The sequence below is a fragment of the Stegostoma tigrinum genome, chromosome 16 (genome assembly GCF_030684315.1).
Source record: "Stegostoma tigrinum isolate sSteTig4 chromosome 16, sSteTig4.hap1, whole genome shotgun sequence".
In the NCBI taxonomy this organism is placed as follows: Eukaryota; Metazoa; Chordata; class Chondrichthyes; order Orectolobiformes; family Stegostomatidae; genus Stegostoma; species Stegostoma tigrinum.
In genome coordinates this window covers 55,449,108-55,464,177 of record NC_081369.1, presented here as the reverse complement: position 1 = coordinate 55,464,177, position 15,070 = coordinate 55,449,108, and the positions used below count along the sequence as shown (strand labels likewise).

At 44.6% G+C, this 15,070-nt stretch overlaps 1 protein-coding gene across 3 annotated transcripts in view; it reads left to right on the top strand.

Annotated features, from left to right (window-relative positions):
- Window positions 1–1,105: 1,105 nt before the first annotated feature.
- LOC125460078 (transcription factor Maf-like) overlaps window positions 1,106–15,070 on the top strand; it is a 361,962-nt gene continuing 347,997 nt past the window's right edge. For 2 of the 3 annotated variants that reach the window (XR_007249169.2, XM_048547177.2), the window contains exon 1: window positions 1,106–2,811. Coding sequence is in view for 1 of the 3 variants with exons in the window: in XM_048547177.2 (XP_048403134.2) it covers window positions 1,826–2,811 (986 nt within the window). In the remaining 2 variants the exon portion in view is untranslated. Of the gene's footprint in view, window positions 3,711–15,070 lie in introns of all 3 variants that reach the window. The other variant, XR_007249170.2, reaches the window with a different exon arrangement.

Genomic DNA, 15,070 nt, shown 5'->3' with positions numbered 1-15,070 from the left:
AGGCAGACCCTGGAAGACCCGCGGTTACCGCTTTCCTCCGCTAGGGGTCGCTGTGTTGGTTCCAAATGCATATTTCACTGGGGTTTTTCTCAGCATTTTTTTGACCATCAGCAGCAGACTGTGTTTGTCAAATTATTTCACTGCTTTCCAGAGCGAGTTCGCTGGCAATTCAACGTATGCATCGATTTTATCTTAAAAGTGGTATCCCCTCGCCTGACTTTTCCATTGAGCACAATAAGAGTCATTAACTCCAACTGTATCTTTTCTTCAAATTACACACAGCCAGGGGCACTTTATGACAAGCAGGTTCTCCCAACTCCAAGTTCAGCAGTTTGCTTTCCTTTCCACCCTCCCTTTTTTCCCCCTAGTAACCCAGTCCGGTCTCCCACTATTTAGAAGTAGGAAAATCCCAATGCATAACGTTAGAAAATGGATCACTCAGTCATTCACGCAGGCTAGCCCACCCCGGTCCCCCCTCCCCCACTTCACCTGCCCTTCAGAGGAGAGACCAGAGTTGGGTGGCCGAGCAAGAAAATCTGGTCAACCCTGACTAAAGTTCAAAGGCTAAGAGAAAGCCTGCGGTAAACAAGATACGCTTGCAGGGGCTTGCCTGTCTAAAATTAATAAGGGCAGTTTGAATCGCATTGATGCGAGCTACAAATCAGATAGAAATAGCAACCGGACTCTGCATTACCACCCGGACTGTGTGGAGTTATTCCGAAACCAGAGATCTCCACAGCCATTTTAACACGGGGCAGCATTTCACAGGACTAATAGCTCGTGACAGTTGAGGTACAGATTCTCACACACATACACACCCCTACTCCAAAATACACACTCAGATTTATTCCTCTCAGACTCTGTTCCACAATTTTGTTTGCTTTTGGTTACCTCGCCAAGCCCCTTAGAGTGACAAAACTTTCTCTCTCTCTCTCTCTCTCTCTGTCTGCAGCCAGCTGACAGTCAGCTGATGCAGGCTATGTGATTGACAGTTTAAAAAGTTTTTTTGCCCGTCTCCCTTCTTTATGCTAAGCAGACAAGCTGGGACGCCAGCCCATTGGCTGTCTCGCGTTAGTCAACTTCCCATTTGAAATCTGACGTCGAGTTCTCTATAAAAGGGACGATGCTTTTAAACAGAGAGTCGGCGATTCCCGTCCTGCAGCTAAAATCGCAACTCGTGCTGGGGGCTTCGCCTGATTTTATTTTATCCCAACCCCAACCCCACCCCCTCCCCCTCCAAAGCAGTAAACCATCGCAATCTTATTTTTAATCTGTTTCTCTCTCTGCGTGCGTGTGTGTCCTTTACCTATCTATCTCACACCTCCCGATCCCCTTTCGCTTAGTCTTACCTCCATCACATAGACTGTGAGTGCAAGCAACAGCCAACTACAAAAAAAATATAGAGCGGCCACGATGAAGCAGTGAGTGAGAGAGGGAGAGAGAGGGAGAGAGAGAGAGTAAGAGAGAAGCAACAATCAGACCGGCTGCGCAGAGTCCATGAAGCTCAGACTTAAAAGAGAGGGGGAAAGGTCGTTTTTTCACCGATGATTCTGCACTGTGACAGATTGGAGCTGGAGCATTCCTAACCTCTTCATTTTGCAAACAAAAAATCGCCGAAGTGTTGCAAAGTCTTCCTAAATCCTAATAGAGAGGGAGAGAGAGAGAGAGAGAAAATCCAACCAACCACCAGCAAAAAAACAGACAACAAAAAGGATTCAAACTGGCTCTCTCCCCGTCTGCTCAGAACAGTCTGATTGCTGCGATCGCTGGCGTTTGTCCTGGCGTTTGGAGAAGTGGGCATCTTCATACCAACTGCAACAAAGCGATGGCATCCGAGTTGGCAATCAGCAACGCCGACCTACCCAACAGTCCCCTTGCGATGGAATATGTTAATGACTTCGATCTGATGAAATTCGAAGTCAAAAAGGAGCCGGTGGACTCGGAAGGCAATCCGGGCAGTCACTGCAACCGCATCGGGGGCTCGCTGTCTTCTACGCCAATGAGCACCCCGTGCAGTTCGGTGCCTCCGTCTCCCAGCTTCAGCGCCCCGAGCCCCGGAGAGCAGAAGGCGGCGCATCTGGAAGACTTCTACTGGATGACTAACTACCAGCAGCTGAACCCGGACGCCCTGAGCTTTACGCCGGAGGATGCGGTGGAGGCCCTGATCAGCAGCGCCCATCAGCAGATGCAAGCCGGCTTCGAGAGTTACCGGAGCCAACAGCAGCAGCAGCAGCAGCAGCAGCAGCAGCAGCAGCAGCAGCAGCAGTATGCCCCGGCGGCTGGAGCAGGCTTGGCCGGCGATGAGATGTCTCCAGCCGGCGCTGTGGTAGCTCATCACCACCATCATCATCATCACCATCACCACCAGGGGCACCAGCACCCAGCGGCAGGAGGAGGAGTGGGCACTGCCGTGGGCAATGCCGGAGCGAGCACCGGAGGCATGCACCCGCACCTGCGGGCCGGCGATGACCGCTTCTCGGATGACCAGCTGGTCACCATGTCGGTGAGGGAGCTGAACCGGCAGCTCCGGGGCGTCAGCAAGGAGGAGGTGATCCGGCTGAAGCAGAAGCGGCGGACCCTGAAGAACCGCGGCTACGCTCAGTCCTGCCGCTTCAAGCGGGTGCAGCAGAGGCACATGCTGGAAAGCGAGAAGTCGCAGCTCCAGCAGCAGGTCGAACACTTGAAACAGGAGATCAGCAGGCTGGTGCGGGAGAGGGACGCCTACAAGGAGAAGTACGAGAAACTGGTGACCAGCGGCTTCAGAGAAACGGGATCGTCCAGTGACAATCCTTCGTCTCCGGAATTCTTCATGTGAGTTTGTGGATTTGCTGTGCCTCACCCTCAGACCACCCCACACCCCCACCCCCATAAAAAACTTTTTTTAAAAAAACTATTTTAAAAAAATACTGGCGTTTCTCCCTCCCCCCAACCCTGTCATCTCATGCATTATATGCTTGCTATATCATTTTTGTGTTTTTTTTAAGTGAAAGGACTATATTATTATCAAGCCTGCATGCTGGACATGTATGGATTTAATTAGTTTGTTGAAAATGGATTTTTTTTTAAGAAAAAGAAATCACTTACGGCATGGCGAGAAATTATATTCGTGACTTTTACTTTTGCTCTTTTTGTTTGAGTCGGATGCCGCCCCCCCAAAAAAAATGAAAGGAAATGGCATCCTCCATCAACACATCCCTGAAAAAAAAGTTTTGCATCCGCAAGGGGGGAGTTACTTTAACTTTAGTTCGGGCCTTTGAAAAAACATCAACTCTTTCATTTTGTGTGAACTCCTGCAAAAAAAGGCAAAATGACAGACTGGATTGCTGTATAACAAAGACTGGGACTGTGGCTAAGAAAAAAAACAATTACTGCGTAATGTTTGGGACATTCTATACATAAAGTGGTGTGTTGATTCGCAAAACAGTATATAAATTTATTAAACATTGGGCTAAACACTTTCCATGCGTTTTGGGCTAACTGTGTAACTCTCCGTGCAAGTGAATACTTCAATGCGTGTTTGTTTGAGTGCGTGTGTTGGATGCAATCTAATTTAATTACACTTTTATAGCATATTTGTAGAAAAGGCAAGCTCTGTATAGTATCCCTGCCGGCTGTAGCTGCGAAGTTCAGGCGTGTTGTGTAGATTATAAAGGGGAAGGTCAATGTAGATTATGTTACTTCCCAATCTATATCAAATCGAATGCACTAAGGTAAGAAGTTTATTTAAAAATTCACTTTACTTGCTTTTGTGGATAATTGGTCGGGAAACATCCAGGAATTAATTTACAGGACGGTGCTGCAATGATCTCCGACTGAAAATAGATACACTTTTTTATTAATTGCAGGAGGTCGAGATTTTTGCAGTTGCGTCTTGCATGTTGGAAAGCGGAAGGTGAACGATGAGTGGCCCTTCGCTTTTCTCATCAGACTGCATTTCCAAAACTAAGTCTTATTAAAGGGGAGGAGCGTGTCTTTAATCTCTGAATGTGTGTGTATGCGTGTGTGCCTGTGTGTGAGGTGTTGGAAGATTACATTTTCATGGCGCTGTATAATCTCTTCCCCTGTGCGTGAAATACTGAGACTGAATTGAAATAAAATGAAACGTGTTTTATATATGATATACCTTATAGTAAGCAAATGAAAATAAAATGCAGAAATTACATGTTTAGAACTTTAATGCATTTTAAAAACAATTATGCATGGAAAATGTGACCACTGCCTGCACAGTGCAAAATGAACAGAAGTTTTGCTGTTTTACACAATTTTTAGAATCAACATTTTTAGATAGCCAACATACCCGAATCAGTTTTTACAAGATTCATCTTAGGTGTTGGTGATATTTTGTTTGTTATTTGTTAGAAGTCTTATTTTCTAGGAAGGCTTCCTTTGTGTCTGCGTGTGCGTTTCAGTTCAAATTTAACAAAGATGAGCTGTAATAAATCTTGAAATCTGACAGGAGTTTAATACTTTTTTTTAAACTGCAAGTTGTGCAAAACTCACAAAAATTATCGGGAATTCTTGGCTGGCCACATGTGATTTTAACTCACGTGTGTTGTCTTCCAATTCTCCGCCCTATTTCCTTCAACATATTTTATATTTTTTTTAACACGTGTAATGCTGGGAGGGAGGGGGCGTTGGAAACATATGCGTTGGGTTTTGTAGATAGATTAAAACTTGCGAAGCACCTGAAAATGGTTACTGCGGCTGTTATTTGGGACATTATATTTTACAGGCTTCACACCCGGCTCGCTGTGTTATGCGTTCAGCAATCCGCCAGATCAAAGTTTCTCAATCTTTGCCCTATCGGGCCTATTTTCATCCACAGTATTAATTTGAATGCCAGGATTCTATTTGTTCAAGAGTTGAACGTATGGGCAAAACACCAGTTCTTAGTGATAAGTCTAGATGATTCAAAATAGCAAATAAAAGGCGAATACCTTTGTGGGGTTTTTTTTAGCTCTAATTTCACAAAAAAATGTTTTTTTTTAAATCCTGTTGTCTAATTTACTGGAAAACCCTTTTTTTTTCTACTGTTGAAGAAATTTGCAGTTACACACGTGTGCATTTCCAGAGAAGAAATTCCTCGTCATTACAGGGTCCAACAGTTCATTCTGAACTGCCAACGGGGCGCAATAGCATTCTAACAATTCTACTGAAGTCATTCTTTTTATTTTCACCCCAAAGATCCAAATACAAATAATCGGATCTGTTAGAAAGTACAGTTTAAAATATCAAGGGCAGAAATAAATCCAGACTCCCTTTTTTGAATTTTCAGGAAAATGTTCATTGACAAAAGTAGGAAGGCAGACACATTAAACTTTTGTTTTGCATCAGTTGTTATCTCGATTCATAATCATTTTGCACTATAAACCCTAAGCAATAATATATTTTAATATATGATCCTTAATGATCATCTGTCAGACCGCTGAGCACAATCTTTGTAATCTCTAGTCATCTTCTACATTGAAAACGTACCAGATCTAAGCGACTATCTTCACCCAATTATTGGACAGATCCAGTGTTTAGGAGGCTGAATGTTACAGCGATAATAGAGGAAAATATCCTTAGAATGTTCCCACAAATCATTGGTAGGATATATCTGTGGAACGTTACCGCGAGGAAGAAATAAATAGTCAAAAAGAAAACGTCATTCAGTTTTGTTCAGTTAAGACCAGGTTGATACCATCTCCCTTTGCATAACAGGCCGCTATCGATCGTTGGGAAGGTCACCAATTGCAAACACAATCGTTTCAGGTTAAAGGGTTGTAAAGGTTAAATCGAGACAAATATATCAATCAGGCTCTCTAATTCGAAATGAAAAGCCTTTTAACTCGTTGGGGTCGGTTGCACCAATCTTAACCTGGAACTAGCGTGGAAAGGGTATTCTAATGAATGAGGTACTGGCTTGCTCGGTTTTGACGATTCATTTTGTAAATTGTCGACAGTGTGTTGTGATAGCTCAAGTTTTGAGTGATGCACAACTTCAAAGGGTTCACTGGCGCGTGTTTTTACAACTCGGCCTAGTTTGACCCGTTCACAAATGTGCGTTGCCTGTTTGTTTGTCACCAGGGTTTGGGGGCCTGTCACGTTTTGAATCATGAAAGCTTATTGATGTGAAACAATACGTAACCCCTGATCAGATGTGTCGTGTGATGTCTGGCTATAACATCCACGATAGGAAATGATGTTTTGCATGACTGTCAGAAGACCAGCCATTTCAACAAAGAGCGAACTGCCAGCGCGCAATAGCGATAAAGTCTTCCAGACAGGGCAGACGCGAGAGAGGGGTTGACTGGGGCTCGGGGGGTGGCGGTGGGGAACTAACACACAGCCGCCCTGTCCCCCGCTTCCTTCAATATCAGGAATGAGAGTTTTTGTTCTACCACCAATTTAATCGTGCAACTGGTGCCAACTCACGGATACGCGGCAGAATCTTTTGAAATCTGTTGTAATCAATTGATCCCAGATGAGTTACTCTCTATTTTTAATCTTGTATTAGACCCCTGGACACGAGCAACTTGCAAGCGAATCATACTTCTTCAAAAGTGTAGGGACCAATCGCTGTTCTGGCGCTACAGATGCTTCACAGGGTTTCCCTTTAGACATTCCAGCCCCCTGCAAATGTCAAACGTCGAGAAAGGGTGGGGGGGGGGGATTTTAAGGAAAAGTGCGACAGAAAATAAGACTCCGGAGATTATTTCAGTCCCACGTGTTCGACTTGGTGGTATTTGAGAGTGCGGATTAATCGACGTGAATTAGGGGCATTGTTCAGTTATTCGTTACACCGGATTGTCGAGGTTTTTTTTGTTTTGCCAAGGCATTGACTCTGTCCTTTCAGTGGAGCTTTGATTTCCATCAGGGATAAGGCAGAGGGAGAGTAAAACGGCTGAGCTTCTGGTTAAAAGTGAAGGAGGCGTGATGTGACTGAAATCTGAGAGCTCCCAGCTTTAGGCTGTTAAAGTGCAGTGAAACTGCGTGGAGAAGCACAAGTGTCAGAGGGAGCCTTGCAGTTCAACCTTTCGGTTCTTCCTCTCGTAAACGCACACGCACTTTCTGACTTTCTCTCACATACACATTCCTCCTGCCAGTCTCTCTCTCTCTTTCGCTCGCACATGCACACCTACTTTCTGTCAGACCAGCTTTGCCTTTCACATGCTTCGCGTCAATTGGTGCACTTCTTCCTCCGGATTTTTGGTTTGTGCACAATCCAACACATATATTCACAATATAATAAAGTGTGAAGCTGGATGAACACAGCAGGCCAAGCAGCATCTCAGGAGCACAAGAGCTGACGTTTCGGGCCCAGACCCTTCATCTGCTTCACACTTTATTATCTTGGATTCTCCAGCATCTGAAGTTCCCATTATCTCTGATACATATATTCACATTTTTCTCTGAGTCAGTCGCACGTACTCAAATCCTAGTAGGTACGTGTAACTCATGTGTGGGCAGCAATATATGGTTCCAGTGTCAGAGTTCCGTTCCCAGCAGCGCTGTGTCTACATAACACCCCAAGGACTGCAGTAGTTCAAGATGGCACCTTCTTCTCAAGGGCACTGAAGGATGGGCGATAAATGCCATCCTGTGAAAGAATAAAATACTAGTAGACTGATGGAATTCAGTTTAATGGAGCCCACCGTATTTGTTTCTTTTTCCGTAATTTTTATTATCGCCGCAGTTGACACGCTGTTGCTGGTTCTTAGAAAGCGACAGCCATTTCCTTTTCCCTAATAGCTACATCCTTTTCTCCCTCTTTAACCCAGATAGCCATGCCCCGTCTAAAAGTCACTATTGATATAGCTTCCATCGCTCTTTCAGGTAGCGCATTGCAGAGCTTAACATCCCGCTACTTTAAAGATCATTGTTTTCTCTTTTATGACACACAGCGAATGAAAGTGTAGCATCCTGTTTCTTATGTTCAGCTCATTTTAATATTTGCATTCCAATTGTCATGGCTTGCAAAGAAAAAATGCGGAATTATGTTCTCTTTCTTTCACCAACCTACTTGCTTATGACTTAGCCCTGCTCCATATTTCTCATTACCTCCTCTCTCTGGTAAAAAAAAATGATTTTGAGAATGTTCTGGGTTGTAAGAGGCTTGAGGCTGGAGGCGGGGAGAGGGATGGGGAGTGGGTAGCGGGAGTTTACTGCAGAGCTTCTAACTTGGTCTCAACAGCCGCTTTAAAACAATGTAAAAAAAAAGTGGAACAAGAAGACGAAGGCACTTCTGAGTGAATGTGCAACTGACTTGAAAATCTGTAGAAAACATTTGAGAAATGAGTTGAAGATTGCTAGTGGAATAGATTACAAGTGCGTATTTAAACTGCAGATAGCTGCATACATTTACATTCATTGCAGAGACATCAGTATTAGGCTGGCAATATTTCTTGCCAATCTCTTGTTTGTCTGCATATGTTACAATATTCTTGAATGTCCCTTTACTTTTCGGAATGCTTGCGCAATTGACAAGTGTCTGAAAATGCATTCCCAAAATAGCCCATGCTTTAAAAAGAGTAAGTAAATTTAAGCTACAACAGATTGCTAAAAAAGGAAGGGTTAATGTTGGACCTTGGACTTGGTTCTGGATTTTTCTTTTACCGTTCGCACCCATGCGAAAAGAACAAGTTTGGATTGCACACGTAGGGGCAATTGTGCGAATTAACTTGCTATCTAAAGCATTACTAATAGCAGATAATGAGCAATAATTCTAAAAGCTCAATCTATAGGATCTCGCCCCAATTGTAATAGTTACCATCTCTAGCTGTGATGTGTGTGAAGACAGAGTCGTCGATGGAGCAAAATGTAACACACAAACGCCGAGCTACCTGGCAAGAAAAAAAACACTGAACTCGACCATTACTGAAGTATTGTCCCAAAAAGTGACATAAATTAATTATTCTGTCACAATGCGGGTGGAGTGAAAACAGCAGCCTGGGAGATTAGCTCTTTCTCTGTTTTCCATCCCCGCCTCACCTCTGTCTTACTCCTTTCCAATGGGGCGGTTTTTGTCAAGTTGAAGGGATTGGGATGATCCTGGTTCTGCCAAGAAGTAGCATTAATTTGCTTAAAACATGCTGTGAGGTTGCGCACACTGGATATTCAATATTATTCTGCAGCTGACTAACATACCTTGCCACAGATCATTGATATCTGAACATTTCTTTTTTCCTCTCTGTCTCTTTTTAAATCGACTTTACAGTCCAACAGCGTGTGCACCGGGGACAGTTGAAAGGTGTGTGTGTGCGTGTTGGAGAACGTTTCTTGAGTCCATTATGAAAGAGGGGTTACCTAACTCATTGAATGCATACAGAGACAGAACATCAGATCTGTCTGCATATGAATTCCTTTGGCGGAAGTGAAAGGGAATGCCATTCATGAATCGTATCGGGTTTATTAGGGAAGTGTCATTCTGGGCCAATTTGAGGTTACACATCATGAATTAAGATTTGCAAACTTGCGAACGCCCCATAAAAAAAGTCTCACCTTTCACTGTCTTTTCAGAAAGCTATGTTTGAAGATTTTTTTTCAAAAAGTAAGACGTCATGGAAATCTGTACCACCTATGAACCAATGTACCTGGTGGCGTACGATTGGACCAAACCTCGGCGCATTTCTCACTCCTACCCCCAGCCTCCAGGCGTCAGGGAATTTAATGTGGCGTTCAGTCTTGTACAGCACAAGGCTGCTGACTCGGGTCCTCTTTTCCACTAACTTGGGAAGAGGGTTAGTCAAAGCACGCGCAGCTATACCCTTCCCGAAACCAATAACTCTTTTTATTGCTTTCAGGCTCGAGTTCGACACATAAATAAAATTAAACAAAAGAAAGCAGAACATTTAAAACACACAGTGGACGAAGGTGTATATTTTGCTAAATTCTCCTGGGAATGGACACTTTCCACATCCCAAGGCGTCCAATCTGGAGACAATTATTGCAAAATACTTATTTGCCTTTAGAGGGGGGGTGGTGAAGGGGAAGTTCTTTATTTCTGCTTTCTGCACTTGCACGTTTCTGAACATGCACTGCCTCAGCCGGTCACATTTCCTGCCGCCTAGGACTGTCAACCTGATTCAGCTCTACCCTTTGTGCTTCGAAAACGGTGCGTATGCCCGGCTACATGGTCTGCCTCCAAGTTAAAGGCACTCACTTTACAATTACTCATTGAAAACACAAGGCTGCGAGTCATCAAGTGAGCAATAATCTGTGGAGGGGGTGTTTATAAGCCAAAAGTTCACAATGCAGGCTCGGTACAGAATGAACTTTCCTTATTGCTGAGTGGAACCTTTTCAAGGTTAACGCGAAGTAACCTAATTCCTGATGTACATCAGCCCAGGCGAAGCATACGGTCATCAGTAATTGCTATTCTTACATCCATCGATTGTGTTCGGTTGTGTTTCATAATATTTAGTCACATCTCGTAGGCACCGCTTCACCAAGAACAACCCCTTTAAAAAAAAGTTACATCCGGTCAGTGAGTGAACACCTTGACTCAATGATAAGTGACGTGAAAATGCACCAGGCTGGAAAGCTCAATGTGTTTGACACCTCACAAAGACAATGTGGAAATTGTCCTCATCTGATCACCAGGTTCTACCGCGTTTCATTTCTGTGTCTACCTGCAGCAGTTCAAGAAGGCAGCTCACCAAACACCTTCTCAAGGGCAACTGGGAATGGGCAATAAACATTGCCCTCGCCAGCGATCCCCACACTCCATGGGTGAAGTCGGGTAGGGGGACAGACTTGGGGCATCCTGAGTGTAGGAAAAGCTCTACATAAATGCGAATCTGTTTGTTCATTGCCGAAAACAAGATAGGTACCATGACTCTTGTCACTATGGGTGACACCCTTCCGAAATCAAAACATTAAATGTTTATTCCTTTTTTAAAGAAAGCAGGAGTAGGAAAACAATTTGTGTGTGCTTAAATGACGACGAGCAACAGATTATTCTGGAACTCAAGGAGTCTGGTAGGTGGGATGCCTTTCTCCCTCCACTGGGCTCACCTCCGGTGGCAGTGCTGGTGAAATTTATCACCATTTACCTTACCGTGAAATTATAGCATTCGGTCAATCTTCTCGGGTATTTGTTTCGCTAAACATTCAATTAGAACCGCTGGTGAATGGTAACAGATCGCCAACACTTCAACAAAGTTAACAGAAGTTGCATTTAACGGCCAGCCCGTTGATCCAAATCATTCTTTAAAATATGTACATTTTAAGCAGGGGTCTGTTACCTCCTGGAGTTCCGGAGTGTGGAGTTGGACCTGTATTCGTTTCTTTAAACTGGCTTATTTGGCTGATCGTGTTTTAACTTCATTTTCTGCCTCAAAAGTTAAAGACCACAGGATCACACGTCAATTTCTGTGATAGTTGCAAAGGATTAATTTCATTGCAGAGCGATGCAAACTGCAATTGGGGATGTTTGGTGTACAAAGTCCTGCATTTGGCCTTTCTTTACAAAGACAGGAGTCTATCCCCCTGGAGCACCCCAAATAAAACACAAGGGTGGGAAGTTCAGGTGTTAATGGTCCATTTAATGAACGAGAGGATGCTGAACAATGAGATATGAGGAAGTCAAGCTAAAGTCCTCAAGTGACTTCGAAGTAAGAACGTAGGGATGAAAGAAAACGGAGGGAACCTTTCGTCGTACCAAGTGATTTTTTTCCTCCCTAAGTTCTAAACGTGTTTGAGATTAATTCTAACATTATTTGGCCTCCTATCGAAATTACATAAATGGCCCACTCAGTCTTTTGCAGATAAACCCTCACATCCTTACAGGTGACCGTACATCGATCCTATGGGTTGTATTGTGGCTCAGCAGATAACACTGCTGCCCGGGTTCGATTCCACGGTCGGGCGACTGTCCGTGTGGAGTTTGCACTTCTCCCCGTGTCTGCGTGGGTTTCCTCCGGGTGCTCCGGTTTGCTCCCACAGTCGCAAATATGTGCGGGCTAGGTGGATTGGCCATGCCAAATTGTCTGCAGGGTCCAGGGGTGTGCAAATTAGGTGAATTAGGCATGGGAAATACCTTGTTACTGGGGAAGGGTATGGGAATGGGTCTGGCTGGGATGCTCTGCGGAGGGGCGGTGTGGACTTGGTGGGCCGAATGGCCTGATTCCGCATTGTAAGAATTCTATCTAACGGTTCCTACACTCTCCTACCCTTAGTTGTAGAGGAGTCAATCGCCTAATTATATTATCGCTGCACTGTTAATCCAGAGACCCAGACAACGTTCTGCAGACCCGGGATCAAACCCACCATGGTGGAATAAAATTCAACAAAATATTTGGAATTAAGAATCTGATGATGACCGATTGTCGAGGGAAAACCCATCCAGCTCACTAAGGAGGAAGGAAATTGCCTATATGTGACTCCAGACCCACTTCAATTAGAGATGGGCAATAAATGCTGTCTGATCCGCGTCACCCTCATCTTTCGAATGAATAAAGGCGGGAAAAGGTTAACCAAATCTCAGTCTCTCTAGGAAGCAAAACGGTCCAAACAATCTGCCCGAGTTGCATCCAAGTGCAGGGTACACAATTCTCATTGTTTTAAAAGTTGTTCCTGGTGTTTCTAAAAGATTCGGCACTGGAACGAGAGATATAGAGGCAATCAGAGTCAACTTTATGTGCTCAAAGACTACGGTCGACATGTCAATGACAATAAAATGTGAGGCTGGATGAACACAGCAGGCCAAGCAGCATCTCAGGAGTTGCTTGGCCTGCTGTGTTCATCCAGCCTCACATTTTATTATCTTGGAATCTCCAGCATCTGCAGTTCCCATTATCTCTCATGTCAATGACAATTGCTTAGCATCAGTTCCATTGTGATTTTGGTGCAGTCTGCTTGTGTCCGTCTCTCACTTCGGCAAACGTATCCCTCAAAGTTGTGAATGGTCCATACTACCTCGATTTACTGCAGTTTGATTGCTCCCTATCGCAGAAAGAGCAGTCCTGATGGGTCGAATGACTACCTGAACTGCATTCACGGGCCGGAAATACAACACAGTAAGAACTAACGAGTAAATTAAGATTCGCACGCACACACCATCCCAAATTGGTAACAGTGTCATTGTTGTTGGGCCAAATTAAAACTATTGGACTTTCATCATTAAATTGCGCCAGATAGTTTACAATTAGCCAAGTCGGTGACTCCCAACCATCTTCCCAAGTACAGATAAGGCTGGACATTAACACTGGCATTGAAGTACTAAAAATGTGCTCTGAAAGGTCAATGTAATTAGTGAGAACTCCACACTTACTGGACTCCAGAACGAATGGCATGTTCTAATCTGGAGTATCGGAGGCAGGAGAGTGACATTATAGAAGTTTACAAAATCAAGAGGGACATGGATAGGGTAAATAGCCAAGGTCTTTCCCCCATGTTGGGGGAGTACAACTAGAGGCCATAAGCTTAATGTGAGAGGAGGAAGATTGAAAAGGGACCTAAGGAGCTTTTTTTCACGCAGAGGGTGGTGTGTGTATGGAATGAGCTGCCAGAGGAAGTGGTGGAGGCTGCTACAATTACAACATTGATAAGGCATCTGGATGGGTACATGAATCGGAAGGGTTTAGAGGGAAATGCTGGCAAATGGGACTAGATTTGTATAAGATATTTAGTCGGCATACACGAGTTGGACCGAAGGGTCTGTTTCTGTGCTGTACATCTCTGTGACTCTAATCTAAGATGCCTACATTTAACTCTACAATCGTGGCACCTTTCGTTTGATTTTATTGATTTCTCTGTCCCTTTCTTCTTTTACACTTGTATTTTTTGCTTTTGCTTACTTCTCACAACACCACAAGCCCGACCCCCCACACCCACCACCGACATTTCATACGCACAATTTCCAGGCAGTTGTGAGTAAAAAGTGGGGAAGTATGTGCCTACAATTACTAGTCACCAGGAGGTGATATTCTAGTTAGTCTACAGCTTTCCATTGGATATTTGAATAAATCTGGGTCCCCACACGTTAGAAGCTTAATTTTCGGAAATGTTGGGTCCCATCCCCAACTTCCCCTCTTGTGGAGGACGATTTCAGAAGAGAAACAAAACAGTTGACCGCTGTTTTTCTTTCTGTCTCTGTCTCCTTTCTGTGCCTTGAAGTGTAAACCCTACTGCAACAGAGTACGTGTCAAATCCCCAGTTAGAACATTTGACTGGAAAGCAACAAAACCAGAGAGTTAAAAAAAACTGAGTAACCGCCAAGGCATCAATGAAGGGCAACACACAATAACAATTTAAAAATCAACGGGTTCGTTCTGGCACAAAGGAGATTGTTCTGCAGTGTGACGAGAACAATGCGATCGAACTACATGCTTTCAAATGTCACCCCACCCACAGCGGCGGCCGCAACAGGCGACACACAGCGTGGGTTTCGAGCCTCTGAGATCAGAAACTGGGAGAAGGGAGGGGGAGCCGGGTCGGTCAACAAATCCGAGAACTGTCGCATCACCCCGGCTTACCAGAACAAACGGAGGTGACAGGTGCCGCCAGAGTGGAAACACTGCTGCACCCTCACTTGCAGCTTCAGTCAGATTGAAACTTGCGGATAAATCGGCGGGGCCTTTGTACGTCCCGCAAGGTGAGGGTGATGGGGTGAGGTGGAAGGTTTGGGGGGACGGGGTTTCAGAGTGAAGAGGGGGTGGTAGGGGTGGGATTGTGGTTGGAAGACCTTTTGCACGTCGGTTAAAAACAATTGACCAGACTGTCAGTTGCATTCCAACTACACAGGGAGCCACAAGCCGGATTCCAACTAATAAAAGAACCACATTTGTGTGACAAAAGACAGCCTGCAATTTTTGTTGTTGTTGGGTCGGACCCCTAACCTGAAGAGAGAACTGACACGCATATAGCTCCTTTCACGACCCCCCTGGATGCCCCCACACGTTTGAGTTAAGGACTTCATTTCAGTATTGCAGTCAGGAGCTAAGTCATACAAGGAGTCGGCAGGGAAGCTTATGAAACTCTGGGGCTTAGACAGGGTTTCCACCTCCAATCCCCTCCACATCATCCCAACCTCCAGCACCCTCACGCCCAATGTACTTATTTTAGCCAGCTCGTTTGGACCCTATCT